This window comes from Otolemur garnettii, unplaced genomic scaffold (assembly GCF_000181295.1).
Source record: "Otolemur garnettii isolate 467f Iridium unplaced genomic scaffold, OtoGar3 scaffold00010, whole genome shotgun sequence".
In the NCBI taxonomy this organism is placed as follows: domain Eukaryota; kingdom Metazoa; phylum Chordata; class Mammalia; order Primates; family Galagidae; genus Otolemur; species Otolemur garnettii.
Window position 1 is genome coordinate 38,549,743 of NW_003852405.1, and position 27,502 is coordinate 38,577,244.

The 27,502-nt window shown below is 37.2% G+C and overlaps 1 protein-coding gene across 1 annotated transcript in view; it reads right to left on the reverse strand.

The window, feature by feature from the left end:
* Window positions 1-18,652: 18,652 nt before the first annotated feature.
* The window catches only part of UBE2U (ubiquitin conjugating enzyme E2 U (putative)), a 30,913-nt gene continuing 22,063 nt past the window's right edge, over window positions 18,653-27,502 (reverse strand). The window contains exons 7-8 of the mRNA XM_012801681.1: window positions 23,293-23,381; window positions 18,653-18,738 (exon numbers count right to left, since the gene is read on the reverse strand). Coding sequence (XP_012657135.1) covers window positions 18,653-18,738; window positions 23,293-23,381 — 175 coding nt within the window. The remainder of the gene's footprint in view (window positions 18,739-23,292; window positions 23,382-27,502) is intronic.

Genomic DNA, 27,502 nt, shown 5'->3' on the forward strand with positions numbered 1-27,502 from the left:
GATGCCCAACCCACCTTGAATTTCACCTATCACACCACTTTTATTTATTCTTCTGTACTCTTACTTCCTCCTTTCTCCTTATCTTTTGGGCTTTTAAAAAAATTCAAAATATTACAAGGGTACAAATGTTCTGGTTACATGAATTGCTTTTGTACCACTTGAGTCATAGTTATAAGTGTGCCCATCACCCAGACAGTGTGCTTTGCACTCATTAGGTGCAAACTCATCTGTCCTCCTCCCCCCACCTATATGAATTTGATGACTGTTATTTCCTTATGTGCACATTAAGTGTTAATTGATTAGTTCCAATAGTGTGCACTCCCCTTTAAATTATAAGCTTGATGAGGGTAGAGTTTAATCCCTGTCCCCATCACTTAACTCAGTAAATGTTTTGATGAATATGTCTATAAAGGGTGAGTAAACACAGAAATGAACCAGTGAGCTCATGTTCTCCGTAATCCCCAACTTATTCTGCAGTTCTGCCTTCTCCCTCTAGAGTTGCTGCCACTCCCAAGCCATGGGAAGGTAAGACCCAGGCTTTTAGGTCCAGATGAACAAAAATGGAGTATCTACTTTTCTATCTGTTCTCTGATATAACTGCCATATTCTCCCATTTGCAAATACACTTATTCAAACACTAAAAACATATGAGGCCAATCCCTCCTCCCCATTTCAATCCCACCTCACCATCAGCCACAGCTGAGAATGGTGATCACTGCATTTGACAAGCAGATCTACTTTGCTGCACTTCTTCTTTCTAAGAACACCAGAAAGGATTAAAGAAGCAGGAATAAAGAACAGAGATACCTGGGCACACCAATGAGAAAACCCAGAAGGATTTTCTCTCTGCTGCAAAAGCACTATTGTCATCTGCCTTCTTCTGTCTATCTCCTTTTATATAGGCTGATTTCACAGAAACTTAAAATTACAAAATTTCTACAAGAATATGAGAAAATCTTTGCAAATTTGGATTGGGCAAGGATCTATTAGATACAAGACCAAAAGCATAATCTATGAAAGAAAAAAATTGATAAGTTAGAGTTTATCAAAATTAAAAACTTCCACTCTTGGAAAGATACTCTTAAAAAGAGATCACTTTTTAAGGAAGGTAGAAAAAAAGCCAGAGAATGGGGACATGATTGGTAAAACTCTAATAGTGGCAATATCGACCAAAGAAAATGTGTAGAGAAGACCATTGGTCTGGCTCTCAAAAGAATCTTTCACCAAGGGTTGGGTAGAAAGGAAATCCTTATTGGAGACTCAGGATGAATGGCAAAGGTAATTAAATAAACTAACTATCCTGTTCTACTGAATAATGTCTTTATTCTAAAATCTTTTGTCCACCTACCCCTCCCCACCACCACTCTACCTCTATCTCTAGAGCTCATGGCTGCAGGAAAAGAGAGCAACAAGTGTAAAGTGTAACTTCTCTGTCCTGAAAGAAAGAGGTTATAGTTGATATCAAGGAAATATTGCTACATCCAAGGTCAGGCATGTATCTTGTGTGTGTGTGTGTGTGTGTGTATGTGTGTGTGTGTTGTTTGTGAGAAGAGGTGTGTGTGTAGATGGGCCTCAAAACAAGTCTATCCGAAGGCATAGACAACAATAAACATATCCAAAAACCAGGAAATGATCAACCACATCAAATACAGCTGTGAGGCACAGTGAAATTAGACATCTGTTGTGTTTAGGCTTGGACACATCATCTAGACAGAAAAATAATAAATAAAACTTGACTTGAACAATAATTTAGGAATAATTTTAGCCAAGGAGGTAAAAATCCTGTACACCGGCTTGGTGCCTGTAGTTGAGTGGTTAGGGTGCTGGCCACATACACCAGGGTTGGCCGGATCAAACCTGGCCAGGGCTTGTTAAATAACAATAATGACAACAACAACAACAAAATAGTTGGGTGTTGTGGCAGGTGCCTGTAGTCCCAGCTACTTGGGAGGCTAAGGCAAGAGAATAGGAGTTTTAGGTTGCTGTGAGCTTTGACCACACAGCACTCTACTGAGGGTGACATAGTGAGACTCTGTCTCAAAAAAAAAGACCTGTACACCAAAAATTATGAAACATTAACAAAGGAAACTATTTGTGAAGACACAAATAAATGTAAAGATATCCAGATATCAATCTATAGATTCAGTATAATACTATGAAAAGTCCCTTATTATTTTTCATAAATACAGAGAAAAAAAATCCTAAAATTCATATGCAACTAGAAAAATCCCTAAATAGTCAAGGCAGTCATTGGTTAAAAGAAACAAGTTGGAGGTATCACACTATGTGATTTGGAAGTATCACATTTAGGATATGTTTATTGCTGTCTGTGCCTTCAGGTAGTATGGAAGCTGTTGGTGATCATGGCAGAGGTTAGTGGAGTACTAGGAGCAGAAGATGGATCTCGTGGCACAATCAATGCATACGTGAAGTGAAGAAGTAATGGGAGCAAATGATAGACTGCTACTAGTAAATCTAACTGAGAAAAGGAAAGGGACTAGTGTTGAGAAGTAGAGATGCAGTTCAAAGGGAGACATATTTCAGAACAGGAGAGATGAAAGCATACATACAGGTTGAGCATCATGGCAAAAGAGAGGCAGAACATGAAGATACAGCAGAACCTCTGGAAGACAACCACCCAAGGGACTGTAACACACTGGTCAACACATGGAGGTGGTCAGCATAAGGAACTAGGCCTCTTGTACTGACACATACATGTGGTGCATGTTTGGTCTATGAAAATTAAGTCAATTTAAGGAGGTGGTCAATATAGTGAGGTGGTCAGCTTTTGAAGTTCTACTGTATAAGAAGTGAGGGGATTGCTGGTTGTGGTGAATCACACCTATAATCCCAGAACTCTGGGAGGCTGAGGCAGGTGGGTTTCCTGAGCTCACAAGTTCCAGGCCAGCCAGAGCAAGAGCAAGACCCCATCTCTACAAATAGCCAAGTGTTGTGGTGGGTGCCTATAGTCCCAGTTACTCGGGAGGCTGAGACAAGAGAATTGCTTGAGCCCAAGAATTTGAGGTTGCTGTGAGCTATGATGACACAGCCCTCACTCTACCCAGGATGACAGAATGAGACGCTGTCAAAAAAGAAGAAGAAGAAGAAGAAGAGGAGGAGGAGGAGGAGGAGGAGGAGGAAGAAGAAGGAGAAGGAGGGAAGGGATGGTTGATCAAGGTCAGAAAGTAAACAGCACATACTCTGGGAGAAAATAGAAGAGGAACATTAGTGGACAGTGACAAGAAAACAAGCAGATGTGGATAAGTCTACAGATACCTTTACTTGGGTTCAAGTCCAGCCTCTGAAGTTCCTGGCTGCTCCCTCCATCCCCAGTCTCTTTCTGACCCATGTCTTGCCCACAGAAGCTTGAGTCCAGCAGCCTAATGACTGTGGGAGTACAGTACCATTAACTAGCACACAGGAGCAAGCCCCCTAACTTGGCCAACTTAGTTCCAAACAAAGAAGAGATTTTAAAAAGTCAAAGCAACACCATCATTGATTCATACTTAGACTTCTACCTTGTACTTGCAGTGAGAGGATGAGACAAACTGATAAAAATGGAATACCAGTTCTGAGAGGCTGAACTCCAGTGAAGGCTGTTTATTCCTTAAATCCCAGAATGCAGGGCTTAGTCTTTCAGAGTATCCACATTGAGAGTACTGGTCCAGGCAACTAGACCTTCCACTTCCTCTTCCCAGGAGTCATCCCAGTCAGTTCTATGAAATGGATCTTTATTCTTCTGCCCTCCTTTTGTTTCATAAATCTCTTTGGCAATATTTATTTCCATCTGTGGCTCAGGAGAAATTTTGCCTATGAATAGAATGAAAAATAGAAATTTAGTAGACATAAAAAGAAAAACAATGTAAGGAGAAGTGTTCCCACACAAGCAAACATTTTAAACTTTCTAAATTTCACATTTTATAACTAATTTTATTTGTCATAAATTATTCCTTCCATTTTGCTCAATCTTTTCATGCTTTGTAGTTCAATAATTTAGCAGGCATTTACTGAGTCCCTATTAGGTGCCAGTATAAGGGGAAATGTGCTTCCAGAGAACAAGAAGGGAATCACGGCATCTAAATGAAAACAGGCTCAGACTTTAAAAGATAAGAAGCAGTTTGGTCAGAGAAGGGCACAGAGGGGGAGGTCAAACACTTCAGACAGGAAAAACAGCACATACAGAGACCCAGTGATGTAAGAGAGTTAGAGACGATGGGAGTGGACACTGTATTCACACTGTGCCAGGTGCTGTGCTAAGAATTCTACATGATAATAGTACTTAACTCAGACACAACCCTCTGGATGGGCAGGTATTATCCTTATTTTCTAGATGAGGAAACTGAGTTTGAGCAATCTACAGTAACTTGACCAAGGACATCCAGCTGCAAATAACAACAAGACTGCTTCCAGTTCCATAGCGGAAAGAGAGGCAAACGTCAGATCAGCAAAGCCTCACATGTCATGCAAAGATTCATCTTTACCTGATAGACTTTGCATACAGGGCAATAAATGGTTGGTATTTTTAAAAGAAAAATATGGATATAATATTTAAATTTCTAGATCTATATTTCCATGCAGCATGAGGACCTTGCTTTCTGGGATGAATTCTAGTGGGATGAATTCCAGCAGGGCCCTTGGAGAAGAAGTTTATTGTCTGTACCTAGTATTTACATTCTGTTATGTTTAATGACCCAGTGATGGAAAGATGGCAATTAACACTTTATAAGTACTTTCAATTTACAAAGAAATTTTACATACAAGGAGTTATTGAGTCACAAGAATTCTGTGAGATAGGGCAGGATATTTACTGAACATCTACATACCTGGCACTAGCTGAGAATGAAGAAATCGAAGTTCAGAAGTGAAGATACTTCCTCATAATTATGTAGAGTAGGGGTCTAAACCCAAGTTCTCTGACCATAAATGTCATGCTTTCTTCTCTATACGGGCTGACTTCCATCATAAGTTACCAGCACTCTCCTCCTGAGTGCTCAGTCTCACCCTCAAATTATCCCCACAAATTAACACTGTTTCTTCAAAAAATTTTAAAATTTAAAAGAGACATATAACCAAATTATAGCCCAAGAATATGGGGAAAGGGGAAAGGGAGGGGAGGATGAGTGGAGGGAGGGTAATTGGTGGGACCACATCTATGGTGCATCTTACAAGGGTACATGTGAAACTTACTAAAGGTAGAATATAAGTGTCTTAACACAATAACTAAGAAAGTTCCATGAGGGCTATGTTAATCATTTTGATGAAAATATTTCAAATTGTATGTAAAACCAGCACATTGTACCCCATGACTGCATTAATGTACATAGCTATGATTTAATAAAAAAAAAGAAAGAAATTAAAAGTTAAAAAAAAAGAGAATAAAAACCAGCTCAACCCTGTTCCTTTCTTTTCAGCCTTATTTCACAAATCTCTGAATCCCCAATGAGTTTTAGGGATCAGTTTATTGCCAGTGTTTGCTTTGTCTGCTTTTTTACATTTTGAAATTTAGTCTGAAATTTTTGAATTGTATATTGACCTATAAGGGTAATAAGCTTAGAATTATAAGTAAATCAATTTTTTCAAAGTTTCAGTCCTTATTTGGATAGTCAGAAGGAGTTAAGGCAGCCTTAAAAGGAATACAAATGAAGTAGGCTTCATATATGCAAACTCACTTAAAGTGAACAAAAACTTAAATCATTAGGAATAATATTTTAGGTATAAAGACAAAACAGGGCAAGCATGGTGGCTCATGCCTGTAATCACAGCACTCTGGGAGGCTGAGGCAGGAGAATTGCCTGAGCTCAGGAGTTTGAGAGCAGCTTGAGCAAGAGTGAGATCCCATCTCTGCTAAAAGTAGAAAAACTAGTTGGGCATTGTGCAGGTGCCTGTAGTCCTGGCTACTTGGAAGTCTAAGGCGAGAGAATTGCATGAGTCCAAGAGTTTGAGGTTGCTATGAGCGATGATGACACAGCACTCTACCCCTCTACCCAGGAAGACAGAGTGAAACTCTTGTCTCAAAAAAGAAAAAAGGAAAAAAGAAAGAAAAGGAAAGCCACATAGACTGAACTCAATTTACCTGGAGTTGGGAAGAGAGGAATTCTCTCCCTTGAGTGATGGACTTTGTGAGGCATTCTCTTTTCTCTAGTGAGCCCAGATTTGACAGCAGCAAACCTAGAAAGAGAAAAATAAGAAATTATCTAAATTTCCCAATGAAATTTCGGAAATGTATATTCCTTTTTAGAAAAATAAGGGAAAAAATTGTTATTAATGATTTTTTTTACTTGTTTAGGTTTTCCTTCTGTTATAATTCTGGTTATTGTCCTTCTAGGGATATCAGTATACCACATAGCAAATGCAGTTTGCTCTGGAGGTTCAGAAGGATTGTAGCAAACACCTGGCCTACTAGGGGGCACACATATTTGATATTGGGTGTTATTATATATGCAAGTACCTTCAGGCTTTCCTGTATATTCACCATAAGTGTAAACCAATAACACAATTTTGACAGTTTGCCTGGTTTGGGTTACGTTTTGGATACATTCTTCATAACCTTCATTGTGTCTTACACCTAAGATTAAAGAAGGAAGGTGAAAAAGTCCAAAGCAAAGAATCAGTAATCAGTCCTGTTCCGCTGTTGCTCATCCTCAAGCTTCTTCCATGCGTAGATCAGTTAGCTCCTGGTACATGACTGGGGCAGGGCTGTAGTCTGTTTTTTCAGGGTAAGACGGTGGGGATGCTCTGGGTGTTGTTGGGCTGTCCATTCCCCACTGCTGGCTGGTTTCACACCTGAGTGATGTATCCAGGCAGGAATGCCATTCACCTTCACTGCTATTGGTGTGGACAGGATCACCAAGTAGGAGCCTTTTCACCATGATTTCAGTGGGCTCAGGCTGCTCCAATCTTTAATCCACATCTGGTTACCTGGAGAGTGGGAATGGACTGGGAGTAGTAAACTAACAGGATATCTACCATTTACCCATTCTGAAATCTTTTTTTGGTTATTTTTCCCAGTAACATTAGTTGGTTAGTAAGTTAGTAAGTTCTGTTTCTTCCAGTCTCTTAGGCAAATTTCCTTAAATGGGAGGAGTCCTGTTATATAGTATTTTATAGGGTGAGTAATCTATTCTTTTTTTTTAGTTTTTTGTTAGTTTTTTGAACCAGGTTACATTTATTGCATTTGTTAGGTAAAGTGCCTCATAATTGTGTCTCACCCCCAAAAGGTATGTCACACACAGTGACCCCCCCGGCCCCCTCCCTCTTTCCCTCTCTCTACTCTCCCCTTCCCCCACCCTCCCTACCATGTACTAGGTCATTAATTGTCCTCATATTAGAATTGAGTACATAGGATTCTTGATTCTCCATTCTTGTGATGCTTTACTAAGAAGAATGTGCTCCACTTCCATCCAGATTGAAACAAAAGATGTAAAGTCTCCATCTTTTTAAATGGCTGAATAGTATTCCATGGTATACATATACCACAGCTTGTTGATCCATTCCTGGGTTGGTGGGCATTTACAGTGTTTCCACATTTTGGTGATTGTAAATTGAACTGTGATAAACAGTCTAGTGCAGGTGTCCTTATGGTAAAAGGATTTTTTTTGTCTTCTGGGTAGATGCCCAGTAATGGGATTGCAGGATCCAATGGGAGGGCTAGTTTGAGTTCTTTGTGGATTCTCCAAAAGAGAGATCCTTCCAAAAAGGTTGTGTTAGTTTGCAGTCCCAGCACCCTTCTCTCCACATCCAAGCCAGCATCTGCAATTTTGAGATTTTGTAATGTGGGACATTCTCACTTTGGTTAGATGATATCTCAGGGTGGTTTTGATTCACATTTCTCTAATAATTAGGGATGATGAGCATTTTCATATGTTCGTTAGCCATTCATCTGTCTTCTTTAGAGAAGGTTCTATTCATCTCTCTTGCCTATTGATATAAAGGATTGTTGGCTTTTTTCATGTTGATTAATTTGAGTTCTTTGTAGATCCTAGTTATCAAGCTTTTGTTTGATTCAAAATGTGCAAATATCCTTTCCCATTGTGTAGGTTGTCTATTAGCATTGGTTGTTATCTTCTTAGCTGTACAGAAGCTTTTCAGTCTAATGAAGTCCCGTTTGTTTATTTTTGTTCTTGTTGCAATTGCCACAGAAGTCTTTTTCATAAAGTCTTTCCCCAGGCCAATATCTTCAAGTGTTTTTCCCATGCTTTCCTTGAGGATTTTTATCATTTTTGTGCCTTAAATTTAGTTATTTTATCCTTCTTGAATCAATTTTTGTGAGTGGAGAAAGGTGCAGGTCCAGTTTCAGTCTTTTACATGTAGATATCCAGTTCTGCCAGCACCATTTATAGAATAGGGATTATTTCCTCCAGTGTATGCTCTTGTTTGGTTTATCAAAGATCAGATGGCTGCAAGATATTAGTTTCATCTCCTTGTTTTCTATTTGGTTCCAGATGTCTATGTCTCTATGTTTGTGCCAATACCATGCTGTTTTGATCACTATGGCCTTGTAGTAGAACCTGAAGTCTGACAGGGAAATAAATTAAATGAAACAGAAAAAGTAGAACAATGGGCTTTAAATGTGGCATCATAATGAGCACTGACTGATAAAGCACAATTATTTTGATATGTGTTTTGCAACAAATAGCAGTTAGAAGAGCAACAGATATGATGTAAGACTGGTATTAAGAGAATAATAAAAACACTCCATGGTATAACAAGGTGTATTAGTTTCCTAGGGCTCCCGTAAATGAATTACCACAAACTTAGTGACCTAAAATAATAGCAATTCACTCTAGCACAGGTGTGGAGGCTTGATGTCTGGAATTAAGGTGGCAGGAAGGCCACACTCCCTTTGAAAGCTCTAGGGAAGAATCCTCTCCTGCCTCTTCCTGCTGGTCCCAGCAATCATTCATGTCCTTGCCTTGTGACATCACTCCAATCTCTGTCTCCAACATCACATGGCTTTCTTTCCTGTGTGTATCTCTGTGTATCTTCTCCTCCTCTTATAAGGACACCAGTCACTGGATTTAGGGCTCTGCTTAATCCAGTATAGCCTCATCTTAGTTAATTACATCTGCAAAGGTCCTGTTTTACATAAGGTAACATGCTGAGGGGCTGAGGGGACATGACATTTTTTTGGAAGGACACTATTCAATCCACTACACAAAGAAAAATTCCACCAGAAAAATTCATGACTTATTCTGGGGGGAAAAAAAAGAGCATGGCAACAGTGAACTGAAGTCACTAAAGCATTTCATTGGATAAGGAGTTCACATACAGAAATGTATACTTTTACATTTCTTTTTGGGATGACTACATTTTGGGATATAATATGACAAGAAAATTTGGGTAAAAAAGTTATTTATTGAGGAAAATTAAGTGGCCTAGAAATGTTTTTGCCCCACAGGCATACTTCACCTACACAACTGAAAAGTTGATTCAATCAGTAAATATTCATTGAGTTCCTCCCTTGTGCCAGACACTATTCTAGGAGTTAACAATACAGGAAGAACAAAGCAGACAAGATCCTAACCTCATGGAGAAGAGACAAAAATGATGTAAAAGCCAAGATACACCAATAGTAATATATTCTATAATGAAAACAAACCCTCCAATTATGTGGTGAGAAGAGACATCCTTGTCTTGATCCTGTCTTTAAGGGCAAAACATTCATTCTTTCCTGTTACATATGATGAAGCTTACAGTTTTTTCATATATGTGCTTTATCAGATTGAGGAATTTATTTTCTTTTCTATTCTTTTTTTTTTTTTTTGAGACAGAGCCTCAAGCTGTCCCCCTGGGTAGAGTGCTGTGACATCACAGCTCACAGCAACCTCCAACCTGGGCTCAAGCGAGTCTCCTGCCTCCACTTCCCAAGTAGCTGGGACCACAGGTGCCCACCACAATGCCTGGCTATTTTTTGGTTGCAGCCATCATTGTTGTTTGGTGGGCCCGGGCTGGATTCAAACCCACCATGTTAGGTGTCTGTGGCTGGTGCCTTAGCCACTTGAGCCACAGGGACCGAGCCTTCTTTTCTATTCTTAATGTACTGAGAGTTTTGTTTATCTTTTAACTAGGCATGAGAGTTGAATTATTTTTCACCTATTTAGGGGTTTATATGGTTCTTCATTCTTATTCTTTTTTACACTGATTTAATTTTTCAAATGTTAAGCCAAGGTTATTTTTGTAGTATAACCCCACATGGTCATGATAAATTATCATAATTAGTTAAAGTTATTTACTATAGTTAATTATGACCAATTGATGTTTATACTGCAATGTAATCTTGATTTAACTTTTAAAGACATCAAAAAATGTTAAAAACCTATATATTATATGCATATTATATATGTAGTTAGATTCAATTTGCTAAAATTTTTGCACCTATGTACATGAAGTGTATTGATTTATAGGTTTTTTTTTAATGTACTGTCTTTGGTTTTGTTATTGAGGTAATGCAGACTTCATAATATGCTGACAAGTATTTCTATTTTATTTTCTGAAAGAGTTTGTGAAAAATTCTCCAGTGAAACCATCTTGGCTTACAATTGTCTTTGTGTGAAGTCTTTTAACTATAAATTCACTTTCTTTATTAGATATAGGGTTATCCATTTCCTTTCAAGTGAGCCTTGGTAGATGTTATCATTAAAGAACATTGTTCATTTATTTGGTTGGAGTTAGGCCTGAAAAATTCTTTATTTTACCTCTTCATTTTAGAGAGAGATTTTCATTGGGTATAAAATTCTAGGCTTATTAATTTCTTTTAAGGACTTTAAAGTTGTTATTTATTATATTTTGGCTTGAAGATTTCTGGCATGGAGTTATTAGTTGTTCCTATCTTACATGTAAAGTTTCTTTTTTTATCCTTTGCTTCCTTTAAGAATTTTCTCTTTATTTCTGAGTTTCAGCAGGTTTGATTATGATATGCCTTGGTATGGTTTCTTTATATTTCTGTTTCTTGGTTTTTGGGTTTTTTTGTTTTGTTTTGTTTTATTGAGACAGAGTCTCACTCTGTTGCCCAGGCTAGTGTGCTGTAGCATCACCCTAGCTCACAGCAACCTCAGACTTCTGGGCTCAAGCAATCTTCCCACCTCAGCCTCTCAGAGTGCTAGGATTATAGGAGTGACCCACCATGGCTGGCCTATTTGTTTCCTGGGATTCACTGAGTTTCTGTGAGTTTATAGCTTTCATCAAATTTGGAAATTTTCAGCCATAATTATTAAGTATTTTCTCTGTCCCCTCTTCTGGGACACCAATTACATGTACCTTATATCACTTGATACTGTCCCACAGCTCACTGAGGCTCTTTGTTTTTTTTTTTAATTTTCAGTCTTCATTTTTATCCCTAAGAGTTCATATTGCTACACTTTAAAGCTCACAGGTCATTTCTTCTGCAGCATCTACTATGGTACTCTTCCCACACAATATATATTTTTACAATTCTGGTTTATGTTTTGTCTCTAGATCTTCCACTGGTCTTTTATATATCTTCTATTTCTTTCCTCATCATTTCATGTTTCCTTTTGATACTTGAGTATATTTTATCAGATGTATAAGTTTCTTATCTACTTATTCCATTCTCTCTAATATTTATGGATCTGTTTATATTGATTTATTTTTCTTTTGGTTATGGGTCATATTTTCCTGCTTATTTTTACCTCTGGTGATTTTTGATGAGATGCTGGACATTGGAAATTTTGTTAGGTGATGAATTTTGTCATTTTCCTTTAAATATGGTTGTCTTTTGTTTTAGCATGCAGTTCAGTATTTTGTGAATCGGTTTGATATCTTCAATGTCTATTTTAAAGCTTTCTTTTGGGTCTAGGAGAGCCCTTCTCTGGTGGCTAACATGGCTCTACTACTAAGACATGACCCTTCTGAAATCTAGTCACTGTTCACTAAGTTATGAAGTCTCTCCACTGTAGCTGGAAGAAGCACAAATAATTTGCAGCTCTGTGTGAACTTGTGTGACTTTAAAAAATCATTAGGATCTTATTTTCTTTAGGGTAAATATGAGTTCATATTAACATAACAACATAACTTGATTTATGCTTTTTCTTTCCTACTGATAAACTTTTGTCCTTGAAAAATTGTATAAGTATTATTTCCTTTTTCATTCAACCATTTGCCTTTATATAACTAAAAACACAAATCATAAAAACAAAACGGTTAGCATCAATAAAAAAATGCAAACTAAATGACTGTGAAGTACAATGCCATAACAAATAATGTAAAAAGTGAAATGAAAAACCTTAATGCTTGTTCAGTTTCTAATTCTTACATAGTCTTGGTGGTACCATAAATTGCAATGTGTTCTTGAAAAGTAGCTTTACATGTTAAGTAGAACCATAAAACTTTTTGTATGTACCTTTTATATTACCTTTCCTTAGTAATCCAACTTTTGGTAACCTGTTTCAAGGGAACTTCTTGACTTCCTTTCCATCCTTTTACTTTTCTGGTAAAACATCATCTAATATGCCTCTAGGGAATATAGCCCTTCTCCCTCTCACCTCTCCTTAGCCAGAGGATATGAGCAAGGCCTAGAACAATCCATGTATCATGTATCTCTGATCACAGAGAGGGGAATGGAGGTGGGGTATGGGAAAGAGAAGCCTGAGAGAACACACACAAGTCCCCCATGAAAGGATGGAACAGAATACCAAAGAAGAAATTCTCTTAGGGAAAAAAAAAACCCACTGTGTCTGTTACTCTTATATTAAAAGTCCTCTTTTTCAGGAGAGAGGAAGGAGGGGAGCAATCTCAAACTGTGGTGTTCATAACAGAGTAGGCTGCACTGAATTCTATGCTACAACCAGAAATCTATGGTAAAGTCTTGGGGCTACATTCAGAGAAACTGATGAAATGAATTATATCCATAAGAACCAATAGAGAGTATGGAATTCACAAAAATTATTTGAAGGAACTGAGTGTGTATATTCTGAAAAAGAGAAGATTTAAGGGGAGGCTGAAAAAAGACACGATAGCTATATTCTGAGATTTCAAAGGCAATCCCACAAACTTGAACTAGCCTTATCTGTGTGTTGCTTCCAGGGACAAGTGGCAATTCTTTCTTTTCTGCTATAACAGCCTCTTTTGAATTAGGCCTTGTATCCATCTCTGGGTCCTCAGTGGTTGACATGGCACCTGCATACTTAAGGCATCTTCATCTAATGGAAAAGCATTGATTGTGGCATCTGGTAGCCCTGGGTTTGAATTTCATCTCTGTTACTAAGTATATAAACTTAGAGAATTTTATTATTATTTTTAAACCTCTCCTGAACATCTTATTTATAAAATAGAGATAATTTATCTTTCTGGGCAGTTTTGCAGACAATCATAAAAATGCATAGTACAAATTCAATAAAAATCTATTAAATGCATGAAAGGAATTTGGAGTGGTTGAATATTATAAGGGGTCAAATGTAAGCTAAATTAAGAAGAATTAAAGCTATTTAAATGTTTCTTAAAGTACCAAGCTCCTTATCTCTAAAAACATCTAAGCAGAAACTAAGCAGTTGTTTGGCAGAAATTATTTCTTTAAAGGGATCTGTATTATTTTTTCATGTCTGTATTAATATATACACATCATGTGCATCCTAATGCTAATTCTCTCTTTTAACCACATGGTGGCATTCAAAGTTTAACATTTGGAGGAAAAAAACAAAACAACCCACTAGCATTCCTCCTTAAAAATGCATTAAATATAGGGTGAACACAAAGTTCATGTGCAGTTTGAAATAGTTGCACACTTGGGGGCAGGACACAATTATAAGAGGGAATTTACCTAACAAATACAATCGGTGTCACCTAATTCTTTGTACCCTCAATAAATGACAAACAACAACAACAAAATAGTTGCACACAAACTTTATACCCACCCTATATATAATCATGTAAACCTATAAAAACAGTATTTGAATTCTAGAACTCTGAAAAGATAGCACAAATGTACACTAAGTGAATATATTCAGCACGAGCATTTTCCTTGAGAAAAGGGAGTCAAACATAGGTACACTAAAAGAAAGATAACTTGTGCTTTTGTGAGTTAAAACAAAATCAGAATCTAAAGGAACTTAAAAATAATATATGTTAACTCCCTAATTTAAAAGACAGGACAACTAAGTCCACAGTATATTTTATAAATATAAGAAAGTTTTATATTGGTATATGATGTTGCACAGATGTTCTTTTTTTTATATAGGAGAAAGGAACTCACATTATTTCATAGTAGAATTTGATGCTGATCAAAACAAACAAATAAACAAACCCATAACTTTTCCACAAAAGTAGACTTGATTTGTGTTTGGAATGAGGTAGTCAATATTTTTACACTTACCTGAATAATTTAAACCTTTAATAAGGCTTTAATAAGAACATGCTTTTAGTAGACAAATGGAAAATAATTTTTGAAACAAATTTTAACAATAACCTCAGGAAAACTAGTTAATCTCTTTGTGCCTCAGTTTCTGTCATTGGTATGCTCGAGATAACAATTACCTCTGCTACTACAGAATTTCTGCAGAGGAAGGTCTCAGGGGTGGTAATCTAATTTGAAGGAGACTAGGAATCTTGCTTGGAAGTTATCCAAGCTACCCATAAGAACCAAAAAGAGTATGGAATTCACAAAAATTTGTTGAAGGACTGAGTGTGTATATTCTGAAATAGAGAAGATTCCTATAAGGGGAGGCTTATCTTATCTTGATTTGTCCTGGCTTTGAAGGAGCTAATGGATCTTATTGATGGGTTACATGTAGAGGTGTGACTGTCAACTTCACAGGAAGGCCAATGTGACATTATACCTCATTGGTATAACAAGAAAAATATTCATTTAAAAGCTCCATAGGATATAAAACTCCATAACAGAACTGGTAACTTTTATTTGTTTAACTTGCTGGCCACCAAAGCTTAGATCACTGGCATAGACTTTTCCCTATCACATAAGCAATGGTCAGTTACAGAGAATGATACAAAATTTTGTATGTGCATAAGCAAGAACACTCAAAACAATAGTTTTTGTTGTCTTCTGATTTTATATCTTTCACTATTTCTCTGGAGAAGATAAATACAAACTATTGCTTTACAATACAGCCTTATATTGCCATGTGGTGGTAGAAATAAAACGTTTGTACAAATCTCCAAAAGGCAGTCAAGGCAACAGGAAAAGAAAAAAGACCTTAGAAATGAACACCAATCTAAATGATTAATTAATGAATATTTACAAGCATATGATGACAATAGGTTTCTATTAATAGTAACTAAATATGTTCACATTAAAGAATTTGCAAAAAAATTCATGAGTTGTTTACATTTCCAGTTTTCAATTACTGCTTATAACTATGCCCTAGAACTCCCAAAGTACCATAAGAAACTTAATCTCTATATTAGAATGAAACTTAGTAGACATCTGCACCTAAATTTTATTTTTCCTGAAATTAATTGCCTTCACATTTAATCCTAATCCTAAATGGGAAACAGGGTAAGTATGCATTTTTCAGCAATCATTAATTGAGTGCCTACTATTTGCCAAACACCCATGTAAAGTACAGAGAATGCAAAGCTACACTAATGTCCCTGCCCTGGTCACTTGATAAACAGGTGGATTTCCACACTGCAGATGCTGAAAGAGATGAGAACGCAGTGTTACAAAAAGAGATGCAGGAGTGGACTGTTTCCACAGATATGTTTGAGCTGGATCTTCATGCCATTCATGGGAAGTACTTAGCCAGGTAGAAAAAATGATGGTGGTGGAGTGGAGAAGGAAAAGAACAAAGAGGGGTGGGTGATAAGAAATTACTCAATGGGTACAATGTACACAATTCAGGTGATGGACACCCTACGAGCTCCAACACTACCATTGTACAATCTATGCATGTAACAAAATGGCATATGTGCCCCATACATTCATACAAAGAAAAAGTAGCATAGGCATAACAGGACTAAAATAAATGTGGTCGTGATAAGTGTTGTTTTCTAACCTGAGAAAAGTTAGCAATTTTTACATGTTTCAGACAAAGATTATTTTTGTTCCCTGAAAAATTGAGGGGAGCATGGGCCTTCATCTCCTCCTCCTCACCTCAGAAGCTAATATTTATCCCATGTTCATGTGCAACAATATATTATTTTATATATATGATTTAATTCCAGAGATCAAATGCAGAACAACTTTGCAAGGTAGGCAACATTATGTCCATTTAACAGATAAGGAAACAAGCTCAGAGTGGGTAAAAATTTCTCCAACACCTGCCTGTCGGTAAAGCCTCTGCTCTTTGCCTGTGCTGCTTCCAAAGAAAGATTTTCCATCTGCAAGTTGAATGAAGGCCACAGCAGAAAAAATATGAATAATAGTGAACCTCATGAATGCTTACCATGTGCCAGGTACTGTTTGAAGTGTGTTTATATATTATTTTATTTAATACTTGCAAATTCCTTGGAAGGTAGGTTATGCTTATTACTGCCATCTAATAGATAAAACTGAAACACAAAGAAATCACCTAACTTGCTCAAGGTCACAGAGCTGTATTTGGCAGAGCCAGAATTGAAAGAATGAAAGAATTTGTAAAAAAATTTGCAGACAGCCTGGCCCCAGGGCCTTGTGCTTAGGTCTTCTGCATCCTATGTTTTACTCCTGACCAAATCCTAACTCTAGGCCACCACAACAGGCTCTGGGGAGAAAGATCTCCCAGGCAGAAGGCACAGAGTGGTGGAGAGATCTTAGGTCTCTAATAATAGTGAGAAAAAAATATTTGTGTGGCTTGAGAATTGAGTATCGATTGATAAGGGAGTAGAAGAGAGGAGAAGGCATATAGGACAGTATCAGGAGTAACAGCATTTCCTTAACACTATTCAGATAAAAGATTTTCAACTTGCAGTTCTTGTTTTTCTGAAATAGGAAATTTCAGTATAAGGAAAGCATTTTCAAATAGTAAAAACAGAGTTGCTTAATGGTTTGATATGGCATGCACGTACAGACCAATTACTCACTTGCACAGATCAATCCTCAAACATTTTCTATATGAGTTTCTATGAATTGACCACTTTATCACACTTTATGTATTTTGATGAACTTAAGAGTTTTGAATTGTCTGAAAAGAAGTTGAATTTCATCATTCTTTAGATTTTTTACTATATGCCTACTCAAATATTTATACCAAAATAAAATGCAGATAAATGTAATATCTTTTTAAAACTTAATTCAAATAGTGGGATTTGAGGGGGACTAATTAACTCTAAAACTTGTAAGAAGCAAATATCATTTGGTCTAAATATATTGTCATTAACCTCCATATGGCACAAAGTGTGAGAGTTTTATTCAACAGGGTCACTATGCACACAATAATTTGATCTGTAACTTCAAAATAATGTATTTGGAAACATGTTCTAGCACTCAAACAACTCACGATTATTTTAACTATGTGTGGATGTGGATGGATACTTTGAAAATGACATGGTCCTACTTTTTCTAAGGTTTTGGGTTCTGTGAGATGTTGGCATTATATAATGAATCAATGATCAAACAAGACTGTTCTGTTAAAGGAAATAAAAGAGGAATCATGTCAAAGCAAAATTAATCTTAGATTCTGAGTAGATTTCTTCAACTCAAATAGAAACTTGGCACATGTTGTGAAGAAAAAACCTTGTACTTCTTTAAATTCCCCTTAATAAAAACTTTTCTGTCACTTATAAAACATCCTGAAAACAGAAAATTATCTAATGCAAAAGTTTTTCTCTACTTTGGCTTGAAGGAAAGTTGTTGCAGAATCAACTGAAAAAAGAAAATCCAATTGAAAAACCCAATTTTAACTATGATGTTAGAGAGTAGGTAAGTATATTTTAGGAACCTCAATGTCTACACAAATTCGAAATACAGAGTATTATTTTTACTAATCCTGTATTTCCATCTAGAAAAGAGGGCACATTGCCAACATTGAACAGAACATTGAAAAGCTAAAATGTGAGGCAAATGAGGTAAATGCAACATAGAGTATCTTTAATTCCTCCAGCTTTCTGGTAGCACATTCATTGAGTGCCTTGAAATAGCACCGCAGAAGAAGGGCCAGCACAGTGTAGCCGATAACACAGAACTGATGGAATGGTGGGATCTTTGCTCTGGCAAGATGAAGCACAAACACTGCCTTCAGGAATTAAGAGACCAAAGATAAGATGAAGGTTCCTTCCTTAATGTGTTCTAAGTGTCAATGATTTCCAAAGATACAATAGTTTATGTCTATATTTTACTACATCCTTCCTCATTAGATTTAATATATTTGGTTCCTGAGTGAGAAATCTGTGAAAGAAGAAAAAAACATTTGGGGCTATGAAAAACTAATATAAACAGTTTTTTAGCCTTGTCTTTTTGTCTACCATTTGTAAGTTGTATGTTCATAAGGATAAAGGAAATGGGAGTAAAAGAATTACTGGGGAAGTTGTTGTGAGATTTCTTCACTGTGACTCATGTCCTATCTGTCTTTGGCAGCCAATGGGTAGCAAAGATATTTTCCACCTATGTTCACATGAAAGGAAAAAATGATACTTTCTTATTCCTGTTCTTATGCTTAGAATAGGGCATGACTTGCTGTTTTCAAGGGTTTATTCTGATGGTTCAATTGGATAGTAGAAAGTGGACAAATTAATGGTATAATGCATTCAAGACACTTAACATTTCTTACTTTAAATTCCATTCTTTAGGACATTGCAGATCCACTTTCTTCCATTGATAATACTGTCCAGCAAAATTTGGGTCTTCAAGCACTGAAATAAGAGTATTTTAAAAAGGAGCTGTGCATGTATTCCTTAAAAATAGTTAAAAGTTGAAAATAATTCACTTTTTATTAAGTTGACATGTGGCAATAACATACACTATATAATTCAAGTCATGCTATAATGCTCAGAAACTTCCCCAATTTTTTCCTTTTATTAGAACTTTGTAATGTTGCATAGTGTTTGAAATAAGAAGGTTGTGACTTGGACATTTTATTTATTACAATGACATTTATTAATATATCATTCATAGTATTAAAGTTTATGAGAGACCATTGGTTTGGACTGAGCTTCTACACTAGCCCCAGTGTACTGAACACTGCACTCAAACTGGAACATTACAGAAGCAGAAATTTCCCCAAACAGACTAGTTGTTTTTCCAAAGATGACACAGCAACCAATCTAGAAGGGCCCCAATTAACTAGAACTGGCCTGATAAGGAAGTCTCCTCTGCTTTAACCCTTGCAAAGAAAGAAACCTGAAGTGTTTTATTGACCAATCCACCTTTTGTATTATTCTGTTTCCTTGTTCCTCCTCCAGCTACCTTATAAAAACCAACAGTTCTGCAATGCTCAGAAGAACACAAATGTATTTTTTTAGATGGGATGCTAATTGATTCGTGAATTACCAATAAATGCCAACAGGTTTTTAAACTAATATTTTTACTAAAATTTTGTTTTACAACAATAGTAATAAAGGAAGTATTAGAATAACACAGTAAAAACCAGAGACATAGTTTAACAAAATTCTGATTCAGCACTTCAAGTAGAAAAACAAAATTTTGGAGTTGAAAGTGATATTACCAACCTTGCTTGATCTTTCATAAAGCAAGAATCTATAACCAACACTATCCAGGCTCTGAATGGATCCCTTGCCAACCACAGAAAACGCACCAGTTTGTTGTTGGGAGATGACCCATTCCATTTTCAGGCAAAGGTCACAGCATCCTCTCTTAATCTGAGTGCTGCAGTTTCCACTGGTCCTAGTTCTGACCTCTGGTGCAATACTAAGTTCATCCCTCCCCTTGAGAAGAGCCCTCTAATATTAGAAGGATAGCTCACAGGGAAGCCTCAGTTCTTTCAACTTTTTCTTAGGATATGATTTTCTAGAGACAACCATCTTTACATTCTGGTGGTGAATTGTGTTAATGTTCCTATTAAAGTTTGTGTCCAAACTAGGTCAGGATCTTAATTTAGTTTGAAGCACAAACACAAATGGGATTACTACCTCCCTTGATCTGTGCAGTATACTAGCAATTCAGCTCTGATCTGCATTAATGTCTTCTGGAAATTACACCACTACTGGGTCATATGTTTTTGGCTAATTTATAAGCCTTAGGCCTGCATGTAAATTCACACAAACCTTACTGAAAACCTACTATGCTTAAGGTATTGATAATTTTTACAGGAAATACTATGAAGCTAGGTCATAAGTCCAGACACATAGTATGCTCTATCTATTTTCCTCTTTCTTACTCTTTTTCTGATTTAACAATCTTGATCTATTCAACCAGGTCGAAGCTCTCTAGAAGCTAGAAGCACCTTATAATCTAAAAGCTTCATCTTTATTATTTCTAGGAGATTAGGCCATTAAAAAAGATAGTGTCGGATCTCATTAAGCTGAACTATCAAAAGATAGAATAGCCAGTAGCACATTTAAAGTTTACATTAACTTTTCTAAGTAAGTGCTGGTTATTATTCAAGAAAAGCTCTTGAAACATGCTTATAACAATTCCCTACGGAAGAAGGCACAGGGTGATGGTGAAATCTTGCATGAGGTATTAGATTCACAGTCTCAGAAATCCTTCTGGGCTAGAGATACCAATTACCAGCTATTGCCTTTATAAACAAGGATGAATTATGCACTAGGCTAGTGACAGATGTGGAAACAACAAAATTAGACATTTTGGGGTCAAACTCTTTTGAAGAAGAAACTGTGGTCAGTGGAGCCTCACTATTTCTTTCATTTTTCTTTTCTTTCTTTCTTTCTTTTTTTTTTAAGATAGAGTCTCACTCTGTCACCCAGGCTAAAGTGATATGGTATCAGCCTAGATCATAGCAGCCTCAAACTCCTGGATTCAAGTGATCCTCCTGCCTCAGCTTCATAAGTAGCTCGGACTACAGGCGCCCACCATAATGCCTGGCTAATTTATACATAAACACATATATACATTTTTTTTCTTTTTCCTTTCTTTCTTCTTTTTTTGTATACAGGGTCTCACTATGTTGCCATCCATACAGTGCCGTGGCATCACAGCTCATAGCAACCTCAAACTCTCATGCTTAAGTGATTCTCTTGTCTCAGCCTCCCAAGTAACTGGAACTACAGGTGCCCACCACAATGCCCAGCTATTTTTTGTTGCATTTTTCATTTTTGTTTAGCTGGCCTGGGTTGGTTTCAAACCTGTCAGTCTCAGTTTATGTGGCTGGTGCTGTAACCACTGTGCTATGGGCACCGAGCATTTTCTTTTATTTTTAAAGTAAAGATGGGGTCTTGTTCTTGCTCATGCTAGTTTAGAACTCCTGAGCTAAAGTAATCCTCCTGCCTCAGCCTCCCAGAGTACTAGGGTTATAGGTGTGATACTACCATTTTTTTTTCTCTAGCAGTTTGGATTTCCCAAGTGACCCTATATATTTATATGCCATCCTATAAAGCACCATCCTGTAAGAATTTTTTTGTTTTTTTGTTGAAGGAGTTTCACTCTAAGTCATTTTTTTCCCAGAATGTACCAATTACTCTCTCTCAAAACAGTGTTTGTGTGATTGGGGTTGTTGCCTCTAGGATCGATCTGAGCTGCTCTGTGCCGCATACATGCTCGGCACACACAGTAGATGTGTGCTGAATTGACTAAGCAGCACCCAACCACAAATCTTTGAAGTGAAATAAACATTCATGTACCCTGGTATCAAAGATAATAAAATTCTTTGTACTGACAGAGTTGCTAAAAACTGCACGTGTTAAAGCACCTTGAATCCTTTTTAACGACTATCCTAAGAGAGAGTGAGGATGGTAATATATAATCACAAAGTAATTAATAACCAACCTCCTGAAAAAACATGTGATTTCTTAAGAAGTATTGTGCCTTAAAACTAGATAGTGTTTTTGGTGTTAGTTAGGAGATTATCACAATGATGAGATGAAACTTGATCACAAGTTTTTTCATGCAGGAGATATAATATAGCCTTTGATTTTGTTTCCTCTATTGTCTGGAGGACAATTTGACTCAACTTTAAAAATTATAATAGGGCTGCAAACTAAGACAGTGGTCATGGGGGAGGAGAATGGAAGCTTTCAAGTTTCAGGAGACAAAATCAGTAAGGTTTAATGAGAGTGATAAAGAAGTCTAGGAAATTTGTAAGACTCTGGCTTAGGCAAAACAGTGTGAAAATGGTGATCTACCACTAACCAAGAGAGGAATAAAGGAGGAAGGTTAGATTTGGGGATAAGATAGTGAATTCACTTAGGGACACCTTAAACATGAGACACCTGTAATACTTGTAGGTCAGATGTTCAATGCCCAGTTGTAAATATGCATGTAGAATTCAGAAGAGGGGTCTGGCTAGAGAATCACTGGCATGTTGGCCAATGAAAACCATGGCAGTGGATGAGGTCTTGCAGAGAGAGTGAGTAGAGGAGATTGAATGAAGAATTTATTGATGGGCCAAGTATATTGACAGACACTTGTAATTCTAACACTCTAGGAGGCCTAGGCAAGAAGATCACTTGAGCTCATGATTTTGAGACTAGCCTGTGAAATATAGCAAGATCCATTTCCACCAAAGATACAAAAAAAAAAAAAATCATTGCTAAAGAAACAGGCAGAGGTATGCTTAGGAAGTGAAAAGGAAGACCATGGATGTACGGTGTAATGTAAATCAAGGACAGCACAGTCGACAAAAGCTCAAGTAAGAAAAGGATTAAAACACAATCATGGAATCTGAGAATTAAGAAGTCACTGGTGGCTAACTTTAGAATGCACCATTTTAGTAGGAAGGTGAAGTCATATTTCACTAGATGTTTGCAGACTCGATAACCTACTTTGATCCAAACAATGAAATAATACTTTAAAGATGCAATTAAGTGGAACTGTAATGTTGTCCACCTCTCCATCCCATCTTTTTAGGTCCTAATGTATGATGGTTGCAGATAATTTTTTATTTTTGATTGATTTAATAGAACTGCCCTAGGTTTTGTGTTTGTTTGCTAACTTCCTATGGCTTCAAGAATTTAAAAGATTCCTCCTGCTGTGAAGCCTTCTTTCTGGGGTGAAGGGAGAAAAGAAAATCTGTTAAGATTGAGAACTTTGTCTTTTATTCCTCCAAAGCCTATCTTTCCTTCTAGCTTTTAATTAAACTTCAGTCCAGGGCTCTATACAGAAGAGGAACCAAATTAACAGTTGTTGAATGAATAGTATATAGAGCCAATAGAGAAGTTCATCACCCTCATGTAGGGTGTGTCAATCAGTTTTTGACAGCCAGACAAGCTGAGAATGATTAACAGATTAATATATCCAAAAGAACACAGGGTAAGTCTAGATCACCTTACATGGAGTTCTGTAGTATTCTGTGGCTTTTGATGTAGCTATTGCAGACCATGTCTTGTAGTAATCACTAAATGAGACTGCTTTAATTGGTCTGAAATACAAATAAAAATCAGAGAATAAGTAGTTTGCAAAATTGCTTTTAAAAATCATTGTATTACAGTGGCGTGTTCAGATAACAATACATTGTCACAAGATATTTGACTGATTTGCAAATTCTGACATGCATTTCTAATGAATGAATTCAGCATACTGATTCCATCACTAATGAATACAAATCACCAAAAAAATTATTTCCAAATTATTTTTCAATAATAAATGAAAACGTGCATCCTGTGTATATTACAAAAATAAAAATATAGTTTTAAGACATCTGTCTTTCATAAATAACATTAAAAAAGAATTCTAAGCAAAGCATCATACCTGTAAATTTTCTCATTCTGCAATACACACTTTCCTTGAACTTGCATGCCAAATTTTAGTAAAATCACCTTTATTTTCTTATTATTAGGAGAAACTAAATGCACCAAAATTATGATTAGTTTTTACACAGAATGTGGCTATTTTCAAAGGGGGAGGGGAATAATTCTTGAAATACTTTTTACCTGAAATTTTCCTTCCTCTGCTAATATTACGATATCCTAATGGGAGAGCAAATGTTGTTACAAAGTATTAAAAGGGAATTATAAAAGTGGTCTCTTCAATAACTGCATTTCCAATTACTTTTTCTATAAACTTTCTGAACTCTGTGATTCTAAATACTCTATAAACAAAACATTACTTAGGGATGTTTTTCAGAAATGTGGTGAATGGATGCCTAAACATCAAATGTGATATGGATATTGCCTGTTTTCCAATTTAAGTTCCTAGCTCATGAGAACAAGCAACTTTTCACTTAGAACAAGTATATTAGGCGGAGCCAAGATGGCAGACTGCAGCCAGCTTTTTATAGAAGCTCCCGTCCAGAAGGAGGCTTAAAGGACAGAAGTTTAGCAAGGGAGCTGACAGTTTGGAGCAGAGTTGAGAGAGATTGAAGAGCGCAGTTCAACTTTCCTGAGGCAAGCTGCGACCCCCAAAATACAACCAAAAGGTACAAAATCCACCACCAAGTGGATGGGAGTCCCCTCCCCCACAACAAGGGCTCACAGTTTACTCCATGCAAACAAGTGAGCAGAGTTCAAACTTTCTCCCACTCCATTTCACGGGATAGACTCCCTAAAAACTGGATCTCCTACCCCTGCTGGCATGCCACAGCACCCTACTGCTAGGCATAAAATTGTAAAACTGTATAAAACTGTATATATTCCCCACCTGCAACATTGAACCCTGAGGAGTCCCCACCCAACCACTCTGAGGTCTGGAGGTTTGTTACCTATGGGGTCCAGATTCTTGGGCATCTCCTTGAGAAAAGTGGAGGGAGAAAGGGCTGGTACTGCTCTGTGTTGACTGTGGCAGAGGCGTGAGGAGAAGAGAGTTGGCTGGGAGGAAGCTAATACAGCAACAGTGGCATTCTGCGCTGTGAACTGATGCCATTCCAGCCCTGTCTCTCTGAACGCCATAAGTAAAGAGACCATTAGCACCAGCCCTCAGGGTGATACAGCTGAGACAAAGGCAGAGGACAGGCAGAGGCTGGAATTGACACCTGAGTGTAAACTGCTATTTGTCTGCTGCCCAGAGCTGAATGCAGCCTCTGACCTGCAGAGGAATCTAGCTGGACAGAAGCCTAATTTAAACACACAAGGCCCCCTTGCCAAACTCAGATTTCTGGCTGATTTTGGCAGTCATAAACCTGTAAACCCTGGGAGCGGTTGCCTACTGGAGTGAATAGGGTCACAGACCTGGGGGATTATGAGTGAGCAGGTGCAAGGTGGGAAAGGAGGTATTAATCTTCACAGACTAACCCTTCTGCTGGGTGGGTCCGTTTGCCTTCATGGAGCACTGGAGCAAGTTATATCCGAGCTGTGAGTGGACCCCTCTTATCTAACTGCCAGAAATATTTGAACTTTTCCACCTGAAATGGGTGCTGACTGGGACAACTGATTTGGACCCCTTAAACCGGTAAGACCACCCAGGGACTATTCAAAGGGACACCTTGGGTGTATGGTTGAGGGAAGGTTTGATTTTCCTTGCCCAATTGTTGTTTATGGGGGGCAGGGTGATTTAATTGCTGGTATTTTTCCACAGCAGAGACTTCAACCAAGAGAAACTGAATCACTAGGGTAGGACAGAGACTAGCTGAAAATAAGACAGAGCCACTTAGCCCCATCACACCAAGCAGGTCCCCAGTCTCTCAGGACGTAACACCATATGGGTCCTTGACAAACCTCAAGGGGAAAAGCCAAATGGGGTAAAACAATCATGGGGCAGAATCAGCGAAAAAGCTTTGACAATAAGAATAACCAGAGTAGATCAACCCCCCAGCAAGAAAGGATGTGGCTGGTAATATGAATAACCAGAGTAGTCAACCCCCCCCCCCAGAAAGGATGTGGCAGAAGAAACTGAAGATCTCCTATATAAACAGATAGCTGAGATGTCAGAAATTGAATTCAGAATTTGGATTGCAAATAAGATTAATAGAATAGAGGCAAAGATAGAAATAGAAATTAAAGGAGCATTCCAAAAGTTCACTCAAGAATTCAACGAATTCAAAGACAAAACCACCAAAGATTTTGAAACATTAAGACAAAAGATTGCAGTCCTCAAAGATCTGAAAAATATGGTAGAATCTCTTGGTAACAGAGTGAAGGAGGCAGAAGAAAGGATCTCAGATGTAGAAGACAAAGCTTCTGAATATGTCCAAACGTCCAAGGAGAATCAGAAATGGAAAGCAAAAATGGATTATTCTCTCAGAGAGCTCTGGAATAATTCGAAGAAAACTAATATTTGCCTCATAGGAATCCCTGAAGGCGACGAAGTTGCTTCGCAAAACACAGAGGCTCTTCTGTATGAAATTATGGAAGAGAACTTTCCAGATATGTCAAGAGATCTGGAAATTCAGATTTCAGACAGCTTCAGAACCCCAGCATGATTCAACCTGAATAAGACATCCCCCAGACACATCATAATTAACTTCACTAAAGTTAATATGAAAGAGAAAACCCTGAAAGAAGTGAGATGTAAGAAAACCATAACCTACAAGGGGAAGAATATTAGAATAACTGCAGCTCTCTCTGCCGAAACCTTTCAGGCAAGAAGAGAGTGGTCATCAACATTTAATCTCTTAAAACAAAATAACTTTCAGTCCAGGATCCTGTATCCAGCTAAACTGAGTTTCATTTATGATGGAGAAATTAAATACTTTAATGACATCCATGCATTGAAGAAATTTGCCGTAACTAAACCAGCTTTCCAGGATATTCTCAGACCTATTCTCCATAATGACCAGTGCAATCCTCCACCACAAAAGTAAACCAACTCAGAAACTATTGATCAAACTTCAACTTCTACAGTGGCGAAAGGATTAAAAACGTCCACTGGACTTTTGAACAACTCCTCGATACCTAAAATTTTATTAGGCTTATCAATAATTTCAATCAATGTGAATGGCTTAAATTGTCCTCTAAAAAGGCACAGATTGGCTGATTGGATACAGAAACTTAGACCAGACATCTGTTGTATACAAGAATCTCATCTTAACTTAAAAGACAAATATAGACTCAGCGTGAAGGGATGGTCATCTATATTCCAGGCTAATGGAAAGCAGAAAAAAGCAGGTGTTGCAATTTTATTCACAGATACAATAGGGTTTAAACCAACAAAAGTATCCAAGGATAAAGAAGACCACTTTATATTTGTTTAGGGCAATACTCAATACGATGAGATCTCAATTATCAATATCTATGCACCCAACCAGAATGCACCTCAATTTATAAAACAGACTCTAACTGGCATGGGCAACTTGATTTCTCAGGCGCCATCATAGTCAGAGATTTTAACACTCCAATGGCAGTGTTGGATAGATCCTCCAATAAGAAGCTTAGCAAAGAAATCTTAGATTTAAATTTAACTATTCAACTTCTGGACTTATCAGACATTTACAGAACATTTCATTGTAATAAAACTGAATACCCATTTTTTTCATCAATACATGGAACATACTCCAAAATTGACCACATCCTAGGCCACAAATCTTACCTGAGCAAATTTAAAGGAATAGAAATTATTCCATCCATCTTCTTGGACCATCATGGAATAAAAGTTGAACTCAGCAACAAC